This window comes from Schistocerca nitens, chromosome 5, assembly GCF_023898315.1.
Source record: "Schistocerca nitens isolate TAMUIC-IGC-003100 chromosome 5, iqSchNite1.1, whole genome shotgun sequence".
Lineage (NCBI taxonomy): Eukaryota > Metazoa > Arthropoda > Insecta > Orthoptera > Acrididae > Schistocerca > Schistocerca nitens.
Genome location: NC_064618.1, coordinates 25458744 through 25479399, shown reverse-complemented (window position 1 = coordinate 25479399; position 20656 = coordinate 25458744). Strand labels below are relative to the sequence as shown.

The 20656-nt window shown below is 43.4% G+C and overlaps 1 protein-coding gene across 1 annotated transcript in view; it reads right to left on the bottom strand.

Moving 5' to 3' along the window:
• LOC126259296 (odorant receptor Or2-like) overlaps positions 1-15227 on the bottom strand; it is an 84223-nt gene extending 68996 nt beyond the window's left edge. Inside the window, exon 1 of the mRNA XM_049955957.1 lies at positions 15187-15227. Coding sequence (XP_049811914.1) covers positions 15187-15222 — 36 coding nt within the window. The 5' untranslated portion in view covers positions 15223-15227. The remainder of the gene's footprint in view (positions 1-15186) is intronic.
• Positions 15228-20656: the final 5429 nt, after the last annotated feature.

The window sequence follows — 20656 nt, the reverse complement described above, 5'->3', positions numbered from 1 at the left end:
CAGTACTTTCTTCAATCCAATGGGGAACAATAATTGTGGTCTGGTGACACGGGACACTGTCACTCATAGAAATTCCATGGTTGTCTGGGAACGTTAGCTCCATGAATGGCTAAAAATGATCTCCAAGTAGCCGAACATCCAAAGGACCCTGTCCATTCCGTGTAAACGCAGGCCACACTATTACGAAGCCATCATCACCTCGCACAGTGTCTTGTTGACAACTTGACTCCATTGCTTGTTGAGGTCAGCACCACGCTCAGACCACACCATCAGCTCAGAAACAACTGTAATCAGGCCTCATCTGACCGACTTTTCCAGTCGTCTAGGGTCCAATCGATATGATCACGAACCCAGGGAAGGCACGGCAGGCGATGTTGTGCCGTTAGCAAAGGCACATGCGTCGGTCGTCTGCTGCTACAGCCCTTCAACGCCAACTTTCGCCGCACTGTGCTTACGGATATGTTCGTTCTATGAGCCGCTCTGATTTTTTGCGGTTATTTCACGCAGTGTTGCTTGTGTGTTAGCACTGACTACTGTACACAAACGCCGTTGCTCTCAGTCGTTAAGTGAAGGCCGAAGCCCACAGCGTTGTCCGTGGTGAGAGATAATGCGTGAAATGAGGTATTCTCGGGACACACTCTTGACACTGCGGATCGCGGAATATTGCATTCTCTTACGACTACTCAAATGGCATGTCCAATGCGTCTAGCTCCACCAGTCTCTGAATTCCCGTCGTGCGTCCATAAGCACGTGCGAAACATTTCCACGTGAATCACTTCAGTGAAAATGGCAGCTCCGACAAAGCACTGTCCTTTTCTACCTTACGTACGCGATCCCCTACCTGCACTTGTACACGTGCGCATCATTATCCCATGACTTTTGCCACCTCAGTGTAGATAACGAGAACAAAAAATGGTTCCAATGGCTCTGAGCCCTATGGGACTTAACATCTGAGGTCATCAGTCCCCTAGAACGTAGAGCTACTTAAACATAACTAACCTAAGGACATCACATACATCCATGCCCGAGGCAGGATTCGAACCTGCGACCGTAGCGGTCGCGCGGTTCAAGACGGAAGCGCCTAGAACCGCTCGGTCACACCGGCCGGCTAACGAGAACAGAAACAGGGCCTACAGAACACTACGGGACAAAAATTTTCCATCGCTAATGATGAAAATATACACTTCATCGCAATGGACGAAACATCCTCAAAACTAAACAGACCAACAAATACTTCTTTCCCTGTTTTTATATTGAGTAGAATACAGTATGCTTTACATTTCAGCCTTTTCAAAATACTGACCCCATGCTCTCAGAACAGCTGCGCGAACACATGGCTTTCTGGAGGTAGGGTAGTGTTTTTGCAGGTATTGCTGTCCAACACGTCTGTATATTAGTGCATAAATCTTCAACATTAAATAACCCCAGATTTATGCCCTCCCTGTCAAGTTCAATCCCTAAGAGTTAATGTGGTTTACGTCAGGTGACTGACTTGCCTACACCATACTTTTCAGTGCCCAACATTTCTCTTTTCTACTGACGTGCCCTCTGCACAATTTTGAAGCATGTTAGGGATCATTGTCCTACTGCACAACAAACTAATCACCTATAAGTTTACCGAGCGAGGTGGCGCAGTGGTAGCACACTGGACTCGCATTCGCGAGGACGACGGTTCAATCCTGCGTCCGATCATGCTGATTTAGGTTTTCCGTGATTTCCCTATATTGCTCCAGGCAAATTCTGGGATGGTTCCTTTGAAAGGGCACTGCCGAATTCCTTCTCCATCCTTCCCTAATCCGATGAGATCGATGACCTCGCTGTTTGGTCTCTTCCCCCAAACAACCTATAAATCTGTTGCTAGAAGGAACAACGTTCTTGGTCAGTATCCTCTGATACCCTTCCATGTTCGTGTTCCATTACTTCTCACTAGACCGGTGAATTTATCGCCCGCAAAACATCCGCACACCATGTCCGACCCTCCACCGTGCCTCACCGTAGGCGTCACACACTGACTATACATCTAAGACTTGCACTTGTTGCATATTTCCCGTACAGGGGAGACATTTTAATTCATAGTTTCTTGCCCGGTATCGGCAAATAAATAAGATATTCCAGTGAATGTGTTGTTTACAATTACAATGCAAAGTTCCTTCGGTCATGCTTGCATGCACTGCAACATCATATTTATTTGTCGATACCGGACAAGTGAGTTTCAGTTAAAATGTCTCCTCTGTTCGGCAATATACGTAATGAACGTACGGATGCCGGTTTAGACTTACGGTGGATGACATATGGAAGTTTTGATGTTATCGTGGCGCGTCCTTGGACAGCGTAATGGTGAGGCGACCGTTCGAGATAAGCGGCAGAGCCGGCTTCGAGACTCTGTGCCGCACAAATTTTCATAATTGTCATTACATTATGCAGCTGATGGTACCCCACATTCGCAGCTGCAAATACGTTCCATGTCCTCCAGTTTTTGTGCCAACTGTAATCTTTTAACCTTATTTTCTTCGCGTTATAAAGGTTTTCTGCACCCCTTTAAACGTTGTTCATGAAAACGGCGTTGCTGTCTTCAGACGCAAATTGTAGCTGCTCGCATACTACGCTATGTGATCAGAAGTATCCGTACATCCCCAAAAAGAATACGTTTGTCATATTAGGTGCATCGTGCTGCCATTAGGTACTCCATATCAGCTACCTCAGTAGTCATTAGACATCGTGAGGGAGCACAATGGTGCGCTCCGCGCAACTCACGTGATCAGGAGATTGGGTGTCACTTGTGTCATACGTCTGCACGAGAGATTTCCACACTCCTAAACATCCCTAGGTCCACTGAGGATGTGATAGTGAAGTGGAAACGTGAAGGGACATGTTCAGCACAAAAGCGTACAGGCCGACCTCGTCTGTTGACTGGCAGAGACCGCCGACAGTTGAAGAGGGTCGTAATATGTAATAGGCAGCCATCTACCCAAACCATCACCCAGGAATTCCAAACTCCGACAGGATGAACTGCATGTACTATGACAGTTACGCGGGATGTTAGAAAAGTTGAATTTCAAGGTCGAGCGGCTGCTCATAAGCCGCACATTACGCCAGTAAATACCAAACGACGCCTCCCTTGGTGTGTAAACATTGGACGACTGAACAGTGGAAAAACGTTGGGTGGAGTGACGAATCACGGTACACAATGTAGCCATCCGATGGCAGGGGGTGGATATGGCGAGTGCCCGATGAACGTCATCTGCCAGCGTGTTTAGTGCCAACAGAAAAATTCGGAGGCGGTGGTGTTATGGTGCGGTCGTGTTTTTCATGGAAAGGGCTTGCACCCCTCGTTGTTTTGCGTGGCACTATCACAGCACAGACCTACATTGATGTTTTAAGCACTTTCTTGCTTCCCACTGTTGAAGAGCAATTCGGGGATGGCGATTGCATATTTCAGCACGATCGAACACCTGTTCATAATGCACGGGTTGTGGCGGAGTAGTTACACGACAAAAAAATCCCTGTAATGGACTGACCTGAATCCTATAGCATAGCGGTGGGATGTTTTACAAGGCCGACTTCGTGGCAGGCCTCACCGACCGACATCGATACCTCACCTCAGTGCAGCACTCCGTGAAGAATGGGCTGCCATTCCCCAAGAAACCTTCCAGCACCTGACTGAACGTATGCCTGCGAGAGCGGAAGCTGTCGTCAAGGCTAAGGGTGGGCCAACACAATCCTGAACTGCAGCATTAGCGATGGAGGGCGCTGCGAAGTTGTAGTGATTTTCACCTAGGTGTACGTATACTTTTGATCACATTGTGTATTTACTTCCTCGCGAATTTCAGGTGCAGTACGAGTCCTCTGACGTTTACTCCGTACATATGAGAACTAAACTCCTTGTGTAATGTTAGGGTCTTCCAGATTGCATTGGCACAATTTATTTGAACTACTGCATTACATGCTCATAAATTAGTTGGAGGTGTTCACGCTGTTTTAGAAGCACGTTACTTTGATAATAGGAGCAACGATGTATATGACATAATCTGTTACCAAAAAATCATCCATAAAATCCTTTAAAATGGGTTGAGGCCGAAATTGTACAATCGTACAGGAAATAAAGAAAATAGCAGCTGAAGGCTTCAAGAAATCATCTAAAAAAACAAAAAAATAAATCTAATCAAATCGATGAGGAGAAGTTCGCATGGTCCTCTTCTCAGCGTTATCTGTATAAGATACACGCAGTGTACACTGACAAAGACAGCCGAAGAGCTGTGTTTGTAGAACTGCGCCCTGTGCGAGTTGCCTCGTACACACGTATACTTCTCACAAATCCGTTTGCGTTAAGGAACGTTGTACAGACATCATGCACATACCACAGAACAACTCAGGGCAAAACAATGATTCTCCCTGTGGTACAAAGGAAAGGTCTAAACAAAAAACACTAAAAGAAAGATGTGCTAAAGGAGTCGTTATCTCCCCCAATTCTCTTATTAACTGCTCGGCATGATGAAGTGACTACCCGACCGTTGTGGGTCACGTAACGAAGTATAGTCACATTACAGCTCAAAGTGGTGTGCTTTGGTATCTCGCCTTACAAGCGCAAAAAATTAATCACGGAAAATACCTTTGCGGGAAGCTGGACAACTTCATGCTAACGCTATTAACTTTACTGGCAATGCTAACGAGAAAGGGGATATTGCCGTTAGAGAAGATGACGGAAGGTGCAAGCAAGCGTTGGAAAGCAACAATTAAGTAAGTCAGTGGTGTGCACATTACGGAAGGACGGACATGATGACTAATACAGCAGGGTTCAAATATATCTGCCCCAAAGTAAAATGCGCGTAACAAATATTTCGTTGATGATCTGGATAAATGTGATTAGGCACGAATTTCTGTGACGTTATGAAGAATGCAACGAAATACAGTCTTTCCAAAAAGTTTATAGTTTTTGTCGCACACAACTGGAATTCCAGGCTAGCATAGAAACTACGAGAAAAAAATTGTTCTAGGAGATATGACTGTAAAAGGTGCCAGCATGGACAAGTCATCATGCTGGACTAAAGAACATACATGGGCAAACTACACTAGATTTTTTACGAAAAATGAAGCATCAGGGGGAGCAGCAGTTCCGTTAAACGTAGTGTGGTCTCGTAGCCACTGCACTGTGGATAAATGTTGCAAGGTGACAATGAACGAGTAGTGTTGTCGATCAAAAGTGCCAGGCAACGTTGTCAGTTTCATGTTCACTTCTCCCCTATCGCTATGCGAGGGAAACGTTAGACTATCACGTAGAAATGGAGCACCGGCCACTTTGCTTTTTCCACTGACATGAGTTTTTAAGAAAATGGCGCCCTTTCTACTTCCACCATACCAGATAGACCTAACTCCTACAAAACTGGTCCGAAATGTTGCAAGGAATAAGACGAGTAGTCGTAACATGTCAACCATTCCCTCTCTCACCAGAAATAATAACGGCCAATGCTTCTGCTGCTAATACGCATCAGTTTTGTCGTGTTTATACTCAAGCAGCTTCTCAGTTGGCCTCGGAAAGCTGAATGCAACCCTTTCCAGACTTTTCCATCAGAGAGAAATTTGAGGTGCCCACCGGGAATTGGCCTGTGGCTTCAGTGTTATGAGCCAAAATCTTTAACCACACTTCATTCCACTTCACTGTAGCTATCCCATTAGTTTTTACTGGTGTGGCGCTAGAAGACTTGAAAAGGCGTATACCAGCCCGAAACATGTGTGTACTACCACTAGAGGAGAGACGGACGGTGAAATAGAAAATATAGTGAAATCATTCGCCATACAAAGTGTCGCCATGTCATCCTCGACTGAAACAGCAAATAAAGACAGCAGAGGCAGCTGTGACTAGTAGCAACATCTAAGACAATTAGTCTTCTATTCCTCCCCCCCTCCCTCCCCCCCTCCCCCTCCCTTCCCCCGCCAAGGACCTAAACTGTATACATATCTGCCTTTAGAGTAAAGTCTATGTGCGACTGAGTGAAAGTTTTCTAAATACACGTTTGTAAATACAACGCATTTTTTCTTGCTGCACCCTATTTTATTTCTCCAAGACGCGTTTCGCCTTTTTCACTTTAAGGCATCATCAGTAGGGTCTAGAATGATACTTTTTTGTTTTAATATGTGTTATTTATATTTTATAAAACAATTCACGTCTTGTTTTTTATGTAAATAAGTGATTACCTACAGTTCTTCGCGTTTTTCGTTTGCATCTGGATTTCCTCTCATCTGGTAATATGCTGGAGATCGCACTGCAACTCTATTTACAAAACATTAAGCATATTTTTATGTTCTGAACTTTTTCTGCCCATTTTTCATCTTGTTTGCCTTTATTGTTGTGGTGCACTATCAGTCTTCCGTCACTAATGACAGATATTTGATCGAAAACTGTAATTTCCAGACGTAGCCAGCCACTGTGAGTTCACCGTGTGTCTCATCCTGTTTGGTTTGAAGAATGTTGAATATGACCGTAGTAGCTGTCAGAGAATGGTTGAAAGTTTTGATGTTCAGCTGATTTGAGTTTAGGTTTAAGTGTTTTGTGCAGACGTTCGTGGACAAGTAAGTGCAAAGGGGTTAGGTGGTGGTATTATTATTATTATTATTATTATTATTATAGTCCTGTGTTGTAGTGTTTCTCTATTATCTTATCTATTAGTGTAAACAATGATTTGTTTGGCATGTTTACTTGATAATTCAACAGGGTTTTCTTTTCTTTTTGGTTTTCTGTTTATGGTAATTTTCTTGCTGGTTTGTGTTTCCATTTCATTTGTGTACTGTCTTGTGTTTTTTCTTATATTTTGCTGATTGTTCTATGTTGTTGCTACAGTACTGTGTGCTTGTGGTTATGTTTGGTTCTGTTGTGATGTTGTCAATGGTTTTGTGATTTCTGATTTTATTTTACTTCGAATTTTCTTATTTAGGTTTGTAACTATGTCAACATTGTAGCCATTGTTGTGGGCTGTCTACATTATGAATTCACGTTCTTTTTGATAGTATTCTTTGTTGGGTGGCACTGTGATGAGGCTATCGAGTATGTATCGAAGCACTGCATGCTTTTATGAGTGTCGATGATTCGGGAATTGTGGAATGCTAATGCCAGTATCTGTGCATTTAAGGTAAATTTGAAACACATGCTTATTGTTTTATTTTTTGATTTTTATATACAGAAAGTTAATTTGATTATCCCGTTCTCTTTCCATTGTGAATTTTATATTTGTATTTACCTCGTTAATGTCAATATGTTATGTTTCAATTTTTCTTTGTGGTTCGTTTATTAAAGAGAGGACGTCATCCATGTACCTGAAGCAATATAGTACATTGTATTCTTTTGCTACTATTTCTGCGAAAATTATCTGTTCAGTGTGCTTTATAAAAATATTTCCTAATCCCCCTGAGACTGGAAACCCCATTGGTAATCCATCTTCTTGTAAATGAAATTCATTATTGAATTGGAAGTAATTTTGTCTGTTATAAGCTTTGTTAATGCATTTCATTACTCCGTTCATCACGGATTTGACTGTCCATTCTGGAACTCGCAATGAATAACCAAAAACAACGCCAAACCATAAAAAAAATCCATGCATATATACTCCCCCATCCCCCCTCTCTCTCTCTCTTTGTCTGTCTGTTTGTCTTTCTCTCTCTCTCTCTCACTCTCTCTCTCTGTCACACACACACACACAAAAACACTATGTAAACAAACCAAACAGGATGAGGCACACAGTGAACTCACAGTGTCTGGCTACGTCTCGACATGACAGTTTTCGATCAAATAACTTTAACTAGTGACAGAATACTGATAGTGTACCACGGCAATAAGGGCAAAAAAGACGAAAAGTGGGAAGGAAAAAGTTCCGAACGTAAAAACATGGTAAATAGAGTTGTTGTACGATCCCCCGCATGTGACCAGATCAGAGGAAACCCAGATGCCAAGAAAAACGCGAACAACTGTAGGTAATCACTTATTTACATAAAAAAACGAGACGTGAACTGTTTTATCGTGGACAGATAACTGATACCAAAGCAAAACTGTATCATTCTAAATCCCACTTAAAGTGAAAACGGCAGAACATATCTTGGAGAAATAAAATACAGTGCAGCAAGAAAAGACTGTTCTTAAACACCGTCCGTATAGGCCTTGAAGGCGCAGCGGTACCGACCGGCAGGCATTTCTGTGGTGTCACCGCCAGACACCACACTTGCTAGGTGGTAGCTTTAAATCGGCCGCGGTCCATTAGTACATGTCGGACCCGCGTGTCGCCACTGTCAGTGATCGCAGACCGAGCGCCACCACACGGCAGGTATCGAGAGACTTACTAGCACTCGCCCCAGTTGTACAGCCGACGTTGCTAGGAAAGGTTCACTGAGAATTACGCTCTCATTAGCCGAGACGATAGTTAGCATAGCCTTCAGCTTAGTCAATTGCTACGACCTAGCAAGGCGCCATTTATCCTTTGCTATGTATCTAATGAAGCATGTACAGTAACAAGACCAATGTTCACCAATTGTTGATTAAAGTTAAGTATTCCAGCAGCTACGTACTTTTCTTTATAGCATTCATTAAGTATCCTGTTTCAGACCTCACGCCATCCTGCGTGAGCTTATAGCGTGCATTTCGGCTTCCTCAAACAACACGGTGTTGGCACTTCTGCCGACACTTCAGTTTCATCTTCAGCCCTTAGGCGTCACCAAAGGTAGATGCGTTGGGGCATGTGGTCAGCACACCGCTCTCCCGGTCGTTGTCACCTTTCGTGACCGGAGCCGCAACTTCTCAGTCAAGTAGCTCCTGAATTGGCCTCTCGAGGGCTGTCTGTACCATGCTTGCCAACAACACTAGGTACACTCGGACGGTGACCCATCCAAGCGCTAGGCAAACCCGACAGAGATTAACTTCGGTGATCTGAGAGGAACTTGTTTTACCATTGCAGTAAGGCGTTGGTGGTTTTTATTTACAAAACAAAGATTTGTGTACTTGCTGCGGACGATGGCCGCATAAACAAATTAATTAGTTTTCTAAATGTTTGCGTAGCGTGTATCTGAGGCAGGACGTGGGTACCAGGCCGCTATTCAGCTAATGGGGTGTGGGGAACTGCCTAAAAATCACATCCGAGCTAGCCGCCACATCCGCCCTGATAGTTATACTGCCGGACGGACTCGGGTCGGGGCGTGTCCCCTACGCAAAAGCTGGCGCTTTTAAGCCTTTTTCATGGATGTGTAGTGACCCTTGGTGATTTATACGGACAGTGCGTGTGCAATGAATATAAAAATAGTGAATAACATAAAATAGACAGGACTTAAAAGGCATATACGCAGGATAATTTTCCGTTATTAAGCGATATTCATCGTGATAAGGAGATGGTAGACGTTACTACTAACCATAGGAATGGTAACGGTGGTAAGCTATTTTCACGTGAATCACCAAGATCTAGTCAGTACATGGAAGTACCAGAACAGATAGCCGATACCAATGCAAGTAGCAGTATCACAATGAATAGATTAACGACGACGCTCGTATGTTCGCGCTACCCGACCTGTTCGCCGAATTTCTCAGGAAGTTAGAAGAGAGGGACAGGTTACGGGAAGAAGAAACGAAAGAAAGAGATAGAATCGTGGAGGAACGAAATAACCAGATACTTAAACAAATAAGGGAACAAGTCGAAGAGCGAGACGAAGCATTAATAGAGCGCATAAATGAACAGTTCTAGAAAGGACAGTCGGAGATAAATTAAATGAAAAACGCATACAACGAATTGTGGAACATAGTCAGCAACATGGCACAAGACGTGCAAACGTTGCAAACGGCACATACAGTAATAAAACACGAGGCCGAACAACGTACACTCCGTACGGAAAACCTTGAAGTAGTGCAAAAGGAAACTATAGACAAACATTTAGCCGAACAAGTTAAGAAAGTAGAACAGTAATTCCAAGATTGGCTAACTGAGAAGGACAGTCAGATATCGGAACAAATAGAGAATAAAGTGCTATGCAGCAAGTAACCAACGGCGTACTGAGTTTAACGAAGGCGATGTTGGCCTGATATATTCGACGATGCCCTTTGGTTACACTGACTATAGGATTCTTCTAAGAAATACCAAATTAAGATAACCTGAAGATGCCTAAATAAGGTGAAACGCGTCGTTGAAAAATAAAAAAATAAAATTGCAACCAAGACTGTTTTTTTAATTTATACTGTTAACCACTGGTTTGCTGTATGCCACATATGGATTGGAAGAATTTCTATAGGAGAAAATTGTTTTGTGACCAGCAAACCTTAAGTTCTGTATTAACTTGTAAGCTGTTACATGCTAGATTAGCCCATTGGGCGTCAGTTTTACAGGAATATGATTTAAAGATCATGTACATTAAAGGAAAGCTAAAGAAGTTATAGAGGGCGTGTCTGAAGTCAAAGTCCTACTCATGACGTCACAGCAGCACCGACGCAAATATCTGTAACTATTTAAGAATATCGTACAATTGCAAGATGAGGATCCTACGTGGGAAGAAATAAAGCAGTCAACAAGACAGAAGCAACCAAGTAACCAAAACTCGCAATATAAACGAGAGAATAATGTAGTGTATCACAGAAACAACATAGATTCCGAAATATGGTGCGTGTGTATTCCCCACCAATGTATAGAAAATTTTGTTTATTACACTCATTAAGCGTGGAGACACGTGGGAATCCAAAAATGTGTTGCCATCATACGAAGGTACTGTTACATTCCAAACCTCAAATGTGTGGTACAACGGATAGTAAGGACATGCGAAGTTTGCCAGAAAGCAAAATCTAACAATCAAGGCTGCAAAACAGGACTACACCTGATAATTTCTATCTATCCACTTCGACTTGTATCTGTGGACGTCACGGGACCACTACCATCCGCTCGTGGCGGCATAAAATATTTATTTCCCGTTTATGATACGTTTACGAAGTATGTGAAGCTGTATATGATGAAAACCACCTCGGCCAACCCTATGATACAGCGTGTATTAAAGGACTACATCCCAAATGTGGGAAAACCTCAGAATGTTTTGACAGACAGTTCAAAATATTTTACGGGTCATTAGTGGAGGGCATTTTTATGCAAACAAAACATCAGGCATATACTATTCACAACATTGCACCCCAAAGCGAGCCCCATGGAAAGAATCTTCTGCAAGATAAATTGATTTGTAAGAACATATGCAGACAAACAGCATACAAAATGGACGGAACTGGTACCGTTATTTGAGACATTACATAACAACTTGCCTCATCCTTCAACAGGCTACACGCCCCACGAATTATTATGCCACACCTCGGAACCTAATGAACGCATTACACCATTGCCAAAGCTATCACACCCGGATAAAGCTCAGGAAGAGAAAATAAGGGAAGCAGTAAGTAACATAGGAAATTGTGCTCACCAGAGAAAATTACGGTATGACAAGGATATACATAAAGCCATCGAAACCGAGGCACCACAACACCGTCACATGTGACGTAACACATGAGAACGCAGGGTGTCCGCAGTGTACCACTGTGCTATCAGAGTTCCTTCGTGTACTACCAGACGTGACCTGGGGCCGAACCCCGTGGCTCACGACACCACAAGTAACTCCGCCGTGACCCTCCAAGACACTGGAAGGCGCGGACCTATCCCCAGGAGGCGGCCACGCTCGCCGCTGGTGATCACCTGGGGTGGTGCAGCAACGCAGTACGCCTTTGATCAGCAGTCCATGCTTCACGCGGCACGGTATTCCCCCCAGACATAACCTACGCGTGACACAGTAATTCCCTCGCCCGGTTACTGCTGATCCCTGACCAGTGATGCAGGATGAAACAGAATTGCGCAGGCAGTCCATTCCTTGTTCTCAAATGGCAGGGGGTCACGACGTGCTTGCTGACAATACGTCGACCCCCCTCCCCCTTGTGGTTGTCATACGTGGTCGACGGTCGACCGGGTACTTGGCGACGGGTGTGCTTCCTTCGCCTCAGGTTCCCAAGCGGTCCAACACTGGGCTGGGGCACACTCGCATTCATATGCCCCACAAATCTGGACATTATAATATTCGACCAGCGATCCGAGTGGACACCCACATTGAGATCCATTTCATATTCTGCCAGATTCAAATGCTGACACCGCTGTCTAACACAAGCAAGTATGATCTCCATGTCGTTCACTGTGAAGCCTCGACAGCTTATGCTGTTCACGACCCTTATGCAGGGTGTATCATAATTAACAGCGTAAACTCACACAGTAATTACACAGTAGTTCAAACAGAAACTTCAGTTAACACAGTCTCGATAGTTAAGTTTCTGGTTATCAGCCAGTGCTGACGTGATTCTATGTGAACCCTACCTGCCGTTGTGTGGTGTGGCCTTTGTTTACATTATTGAGAAGTAGAGTTGTGAATGGGTACACTCAGAGTGCCACAAACATCAGTTGTTCGTGAAGTGGTAGTTGTGTTGCACGTGTATCGATCGTAACAGGGAACGTTACAGTAACGAGACGTATGCAGATGCATTTCGCGTACGATAAGAGTGACGGCCATCCACAGGATGCTGCATTCCCATACCGAGGAGCATACCCTGGCCGAAGGCACCCCGAGACTCGGACGTTTACAAGTGTGGATCCACCAACACCTCCGAGAAACTACGAGCATGCTGCAGGAGTGGGCAGGCCTGCACGAATTACACCTCTGCTTGAAGATGTGGTGCTGGAAACAGTCCAACACTCTACAGGCATGTCGACAAGGAGTCTTGCCACACAAATTCCTGGAATGAGCCGCAGCACTGTTTGTAGTATACTGCGTTGCAGTTCAATTTATCCGTAATACCTCCATCGAGAGATGGACAAGGTGCGAGTCAAACGTTCTGTCGGTGGATGCAACGAAAGCTGTGCGCAACCCGACATTTACCATTAACACTGAGGCCTATCTGAGCTGCGTGTGTGTGATTACTGATAGGAACCGCTCTGCGGGAACGTCTTTGCCCGGTTGCTAAGTGTTGGACGCTGTTATGCTAGGCGGCAGGGATGTCGGCATTCATGGCATATGTTAGGAGTTGTTGGCTTATTGAAGGTACAGTGTGGTAGTCACGGTTTGCTGCTGCTGTGGACGTGTTCCACTTCCTGGCGGCCTGATCGCAGGGCTGGAACTGGCTGCCTGTAATGAGGACTGTTGGTGGTGTGACGTCCATCTGGATTAGAGCCACTGGCCAGTAAAAGCGTTTCACAGACGGCAACCTGGCTTGGAATTTCTTCTCAGCTGAAAACGGTTGGTATCGTTACGGTGAGCAACTGCCTTTTCATGAGACAGCAATTTGAACGTGTTAAACACATGTCCTAAGCCCCATCATCCTGGTTACGTCACATCTAGCAAGTCCGTTTTCTGTGCCTTGCATACAACCAGGCGAGAGAGCTCTCATCGGTCAGTTGTATTACGACATTTGTGGCCGTTCTTAGTACACATTGTGAACTGCTGAGTCTGCGTGTGCCGTGCTTTTGAAGCTGAAGAGATCGTTGGTGATCACACAAGCTTTGCGTGTTGTCTTGTTAGTCTTTTAGTGAGTTGTGCTCTTAAGAGAACTTTTTTAGATCTTCCTTACTGGTTTGCATGTTGTGTCTTTGTCTATGCTGTCCAGTTGATGCGTATATCTACTGTGTTATAGGAACTTCATTAATATAATTTCGTATGTTGCAGTGGAGCATAGGAGTATTATTATTATTATTATTATTGTTTTTGTGCATATATGGTAAAGAAGCCCAGAAGGTGGCCTGGCTGTATAGTACTATATGCTTGGTGTCCGTCTCCTAAACTGACAACTATTTCAAAACAAAGAGGCACCTTCACGTGCTATTTAATTTGTGAAGTCAGTAGGTAATAAAAGTATCTGTCTTCTTTTATTAAAGAACTTCGCCAGATTGTTAAATCTGTGTGCATTATAATTTTTGAACACCTGAGCCACTTTGTGTGCGAGATCAACCCTTTGTGACGCTGTCACGAATTGCTGTTGTTATCTGTTATTCTGCCTCCCTCTCCTGCCCCAGTGGGCGAAAGTTGATTTGAGGAATTACTGTTTCTGACCGTTCAAACGCGCTAAATTTTGTTTTTCGATTGTCAGTAATTTCTTTTATTTAAAACAATTTTAATATGCTTGTTGGCGCAAGGTGATTTGCCTGATTCATTAACTGGGTGTCAGAGAGATTTTACGTAAATACTTACCGGGCAGTATATGCTATTGCTAGCAAACAAACTCAATGCACGGAATTACCTTCCATTTCGCGGCATCATCTTGCAGAATGGTTGAGGAAGTTGCCTCAGAGCAACGCCGGAGGACGTGGTACATGTATGATGGAGCACCGGGACGTATTGTTGCCGTAGTGACATGACATCCAGCGCGCCGACATGGCCAAATGTGGCTTGGGCGAGGAGGACCTGTACTGCGGCCTCCAGCATCACCCGATGTGAACCACACGGATTTCTGTATCTGGGGCCACCTTAAGGAAACAGTTGGAGTACTGTGTCCGAGACTTAGTGTTTGTCAAGAATTTCGAAATGATTCGTACGTGTTTGAAAGCATGCGAAACTCTTTGTGGCGAAGGGTAGGTGCCTGCATCCTGGTACACGGGCGATACTTTGAACTCCTCCTTTAACTACGAGTACAGTCATTTACCTGCTATCGTGTTCATTCAGAACATCTGCACTTCTACCAAAGTATCTCTATTAACTTTTCTTAATGTTTCACAGTATTGCTTCTTTTTCGTAACTGGGATGACGTTTACGTAGAATCAAGTCGGTGATGTCTGGTAACCAAACAATTGCAATTATCTCGCTAACGGTTCGTTTCTGGACCTATACGTACTGAGACTTATTTGCTTCAACTATCGTGTACTTTCAGTTGTGTGAGTGTGCGCTTTTAATTATGATACACTCCGTATATCCTACCAGGCTTGGAAGCAACACTGAACGCAAACCTCACCCACGCACTCTGGTGGCCGTTTCACTAGTCACAGAGGACTGTAAATCTTATCACTTACATACCCGCTGACTGCGTGTCAAGCTAGAGTGACATCCGTTGGTCTTCCGGGAACTTCTTTTTTTTTCCAGGCAGTGTAGGATCTCGATCACTCTTCCTGTAACATCTACACATGCAAACACACGCCCATGCGTACGTTTGATATGCCAGGTTACCTGCTCGAGCAGCTCGTTCCCGTACCAGCAGTACATGAACAACTCGTAGAACATGGTAGCGAGGTACGTGGCATAAGCGGGCATCTCTTGTCTCTTCGTCGACTGAAACAAAGGTGAAGAAGCTGACAGCTATTTGCAGAATGCTAATACGAAAGCAACTTACAAAATAATCACAGAATTTCTGCACTGTAAAGTGTTTACCCAGTACAAAAACTGAATGCATACGATGTAAGAGATTACAGGCATATCACTCTCCTCTACAAAATGATCAATATGCTCACTAAAATTAACAAACGTACTGGATTTTAATGAAACAAAAGAACAAAGGCTTTAGTACTGAATGTAGCACAATGGATCCTTTGCAAGACATGGACGAAACTATAGATCTTCCTGTTTTGAGGATTCTTATATTTTCACAAAGCTTCAGAGCTAATTTTAACAAATCTCAAGACACAGAATGGAATAGTTGCGTAGCATAATTGAGTCACCTTTGACTTTATTAATAGCATTGAATTCTTCCCCCTCAGATAAACTTCTGTTAGCAAATGGGAGAACTTAATACAGCCATGCAATGTATTCGCTGTTGCAAATACGAACAGCGATCAGCTGTATAAGGAAATGACGGCAGTGAAAACTAGCGCCAGACCGGGACCCAAACGCTGATTTCCCGTTTTACGCGTTGGCTATTTGTGCACGATTACTGGCATGCATGTCCCAAGGAACACTGCTTCGTTTTCATTATCATACAGGCACTACAATATCGGATTTATCCACCGATACCAGGCACGGACTTTCAGTTAAAATGTCCTCCCCTGTACGGGACATTCGTACTGTATGTACGAGTACAGGTTGTGACGCAGGTTATGCCCCTGAGAGGCGGTAGGGCGTAGGCAACGTGTGTCACCTATCGTGCAGTAGGCTGCCGTGCGTGGTAGGCCAAGATGCTGGTTCGCTTGTGAAATATCTCTCCACTGAGAGAGACCCATTCTTCAGGTTATCGTGCTGTAAATCAAATGGTTCAAATGGCTCTGAGCACTATGTGACTTCTTAGGTCATCAGTCTCCTAGAACTTAGAACTACTTAAACCTAACTATCCTAAGGACATCACACACATCAATGCCCGAGGCAGGATTCGAACCTACGACCGTAGCGATCGCGCGGTTACAGACTGTAGCGCCTAGAACCGTTCGGCCACACCGGCCGGCGCTGTAAATCACCTTATCAATGTACTGGGTATATAGTACATAGATGCAAAACACAAGGTTAGTAGACCGTGCGTTTTCAGTCGTCCCATGGCCGGCGAATTCAATCAAAAGACACCGATCATCGCTGGAAAGCGTCAGCCAATATTTTGTCTCGAACAAAAGTTATTTCCCATGACGCGTCCTATCGTTCCCAGACACATGAAGCAACGACTTTGAAAACAAGTGTTGCATCTTTCGTCAAAATATTGCGTTCATGCGGAGAGGTGGCGTGCGAGTAGTAGAGCAGTTAAATTTAGGTTAGCTGATCTTCCGGGATTTGCACAGGATGGCAACATAGTGAAAGAACTGGAAGCGAGGTTTAGCAAAGCTAGTGCAGTGAGCGCTCAGCTACGATCTACTCTCTTCTGCAAGAAGGAAGTCAGTCACCGTTCAGTCTTTCGACCAACTTTGTTGTACGGGAGCGAAAGCTGGGTGGATTCAGGTTACCTTACCAATAAGGTTGAGGTTACGGATATGAAAGTAGCTAGGATGATTGCAGGTACTAGTAGATAGGAACAATGGCAGGAGGGTGTCCACAATGAGGAAATCAAAGAAAAACTGGGAATGAACTCTATAGATGTAGCAGTCAGGGATAACAGGCTTAGATGGTGGGGTCATGTTACACGCATGGGAGAAGCAAGGTTACCCAAGAGACTCATTGGTTCAGCAGTAGAGGGTAGGAGGAGTCGGGGTAGACCAAGGAGAAGGTACCTGGATTCAGTTAAGAATGATTTTGAAGTAATCGGCTTAACATCAGAAGAGGCACCAATGTTAGCACTGCATAGGGGATCATGGAGGAATTTTATAAGGAGGACTACGCTCCAGACTGAACGCTGAAAGGCATAATCAGTCTTAGATGATCTTCCGGGATGTGGCTGACATCGCAATAGTGACTGCGCGCGAGCCGTTGCGCCCCCACACGGCAGTTGCAGATGCACCGTACTTACTGTCATCACAGCGAAGGCGGTGAAGCAGATGACGAGGGTGCTGGTGGCGAACTGCGCGAGGACGGAGGGGCTCAGAAGCGACTCCATCTCCTCCACCGACCTGTAGGAATCAGGAAGAGGAAATCACCTGCGTTGTAAACCGGGACACTGTATACTACGTTCATCTGTTTCGGTTCCAAGAAACACAGAAATGATGTAGAACGTTAATAACGTGTTTGTAAATTCATATCTCATGTGAAGAATTTATTTCTGTGTAATCCTAAGTCCAGCAACATTTAACTAATACCGTCAACAGGTTTATCTAGCGGGAGCAGTTGTCTCCACAGCACTTTACTCAGCCGTGTGGAGGGCTCTCATCTTATTCTGACGAACGTCCCGAGAGCTTCACAGCTGTTCATAAGACACTTATGGTGTAATATTTTGGAAATTTTTCAATCTTTCGATATTTGCTTAAAAGATCATCATAATCATCATATGTTGGCGTAGAGCAACAAAGAAGGATGGAAATGGATCTGAGCACTATGGGACTCAACTGCTGTGGTCATTAGTCCCCTAGAACTTAGAACTACTTAAACCTAACTAACCTAAGGACATCACACACATCCATGCCTGAGGCAGGATTCGAACCTGCGACCGTAGCAGTCGCACGGTTCCGGACTGCGCGCCTAGAACCGCGAGACCACCGCGGCCGGCAGCAACAAAGAAGGTATCAACACCTTCAGATTAGGTTCAACAGTCACAACGAACTTATTAAAGGTTAAAATTACGTATCTGACGGGACAGTAAGCATTTTCTCAAAAATTAAAATTTCTGGCATATCACGACTGGGCAAATTGGCCCCTAGAGGCGATTTTCATTCAGTGGCAGTTTAATCAGGCCTCGGTGCTCATGGTCAGAAGCAGACGTGACCAGCCGCTCAGGTCACCGTCTTGGGGGTGATACTTAACGAGAAGATGCATTCAGAAACCTCCTGTGCGCCCTAGACAAAGCAAAAGTGGATCTAGAAACATCAAATTTCTTTTTCGTTTATAATTACTGTGGCTTTACATTGTTTTCTAGCGACTTCCTGAGTCTACATAATACAGGATGATAGGTTTGCGTCAGTAACATCACTTCAATATAAAACGCAATAATATTGCGAACATAACGCCCACTATAGAATGTGAAATGTTAGGAAACAGATGAAAATTGTATCAAAAGAACAGAGCAATAACATGGAAATATATATATGAGACATAAGAAAAAGCTTATCCGAATCAAGTAAGTAGATTGAGGATGAAACAAAATGCAAAAAAGGGTATGCAATAGTACTAAGAGAAGAACACCGAAAAGAAAGAGCTGGAAAATATGTATCAGTGAAAGTGAGGCTAATTTGCATGTAAATCAAACGTGGCATTCGAAACAAGTAAATTTCTTAATAGGAACCAAAAGGACAAGGTAGTCCTTAATAACATGCCAGTATAAGAAGGAGAAAACTACTATAAGAGACTTTGGGTAGAGATTATAGAGAGAAAAGTAATTATGGACCGTAGACATGGTAGGAGTTTCATAAGATTAGAAAGAGTGTAACACTCACAAAATTTCTTCCCTAATAGGGTACTAGTGTATTTACACTTGTTATAAACAAAATGATAGGAGTGAAACTCTTGTTTTACCAACGTTTAAGAAAGGGAAAGGAAATAATGCTGAGAATTAGGTATATTAACGAGAAGGCTAAAGGTTATATGAGGTAAAATTGCAATAAATGACCAATGCGGATTTTTAAGAGGAAGACCCCCTCGCAAATGCCTATTTCGTATGACACTGTTAACTGCGAAGCATATATAATCTTCACAGATAATATCAGTGCTTGTAACAGGATGGTTAGACATATACTATGGGCAAATCTGGAAGAGAAATAATTCCCAACTCATTTGCTAAAGTGTTATTACATTCCTCTAATGTAATGATGTCAACACAGAAGTGGAGGTAAAAAGACAAAAATGGGAGAAAATAGGAGAACCGGTAATGAATGAATGACATCAAAAGTATCAAGATTTAAGTGTGGACAATATGATGTTAGAATTCATTTCTGAACAGCCCCCGCGTGCCAAGGACACTAGTTACCTCCAAACGAAAGTGGTATATGGTGATCCCACCGTAATGACGTGGACCAGATTTGACTATAATTACTGGATATATTTCGTCAAATGAGTCTCCTTGATAGTGATTCTGTTTAAGCACAAGCTAACAGTTGATATCCCTTCGTGACTATCACACATCCTCCCAAATATATTTTGTGGGGTGGAACTCCTCCATGAAAATGATTCGTGAATGTTCACAATTGGTCTCATGACAGTTTTAAATAACTTCAGCAAATAGTCTTCCACGTAACAAAGTAACAATCTTGTTATAACTTGGCGTCTGAAAAACATTTGAGTCAGTATTATACAAACGATTGTTAACTAAAGCACGATAACATGGGGTATCAAACGAAATTGGTGACAAGGTTTCATGGTATGGAGGACAAAGTAAGGTATAGGGTCAGCCACACATGTCGAACTATCCTCAGGCGTACCGCAGAGAAGTGCGTTTGGACCTTTGCTGATCATGTTCTATCTTAATGACTATTTTTATATATGATGCAATTATCTATAACGAGATACTATCTCAAGAAAGTTGTATATATACTCAGTCTGATTTTGATAAGATGCAGAAGTGATGGAAAGATTGGCAACTTGCTTTAAATACCGAAACCTGCTCACTTAAAAAAAAATAAAAATAGACGGACGAACACACGTAGTGTCGTTGTAATGTTGTTGCATTAATTTGTTCTGAAAGCGGTGCTGATATTCAAGACCATAAAAGTGGGTTAAAAGCTGTGAGCTATCTGAGGAAGTTAACCTTGCATTACTGCGCAACTGTTTCACCAGGTATCCAGACTAGCTTACCAAATTCCCAACCGGACTAACATTAATTATAATCTTTTAGTATTCATCTTACGATAACCGGAGATATATATATAAAAAAAGACAATTTAAATAAAAAGAAATAAATCAGTTTATATTTGGACATTTATTTTAACATTGATCATTGTTCCGTTAAAATTTCAGCATATCAAACTTGATTCATAACTAAACTGGCGCCTTATTTATCAAATTTGCTTCATAACTAAACTGGTGCCTTATTTAGGATTGTGAAAATGTGAGTTTGTAATCTTACGGAACGCATCAAATAGGGAGACAAGATTGGGAGACTACATACAACACTGCTTCTTCTTCTTCTGTAGTGGTCAATCCA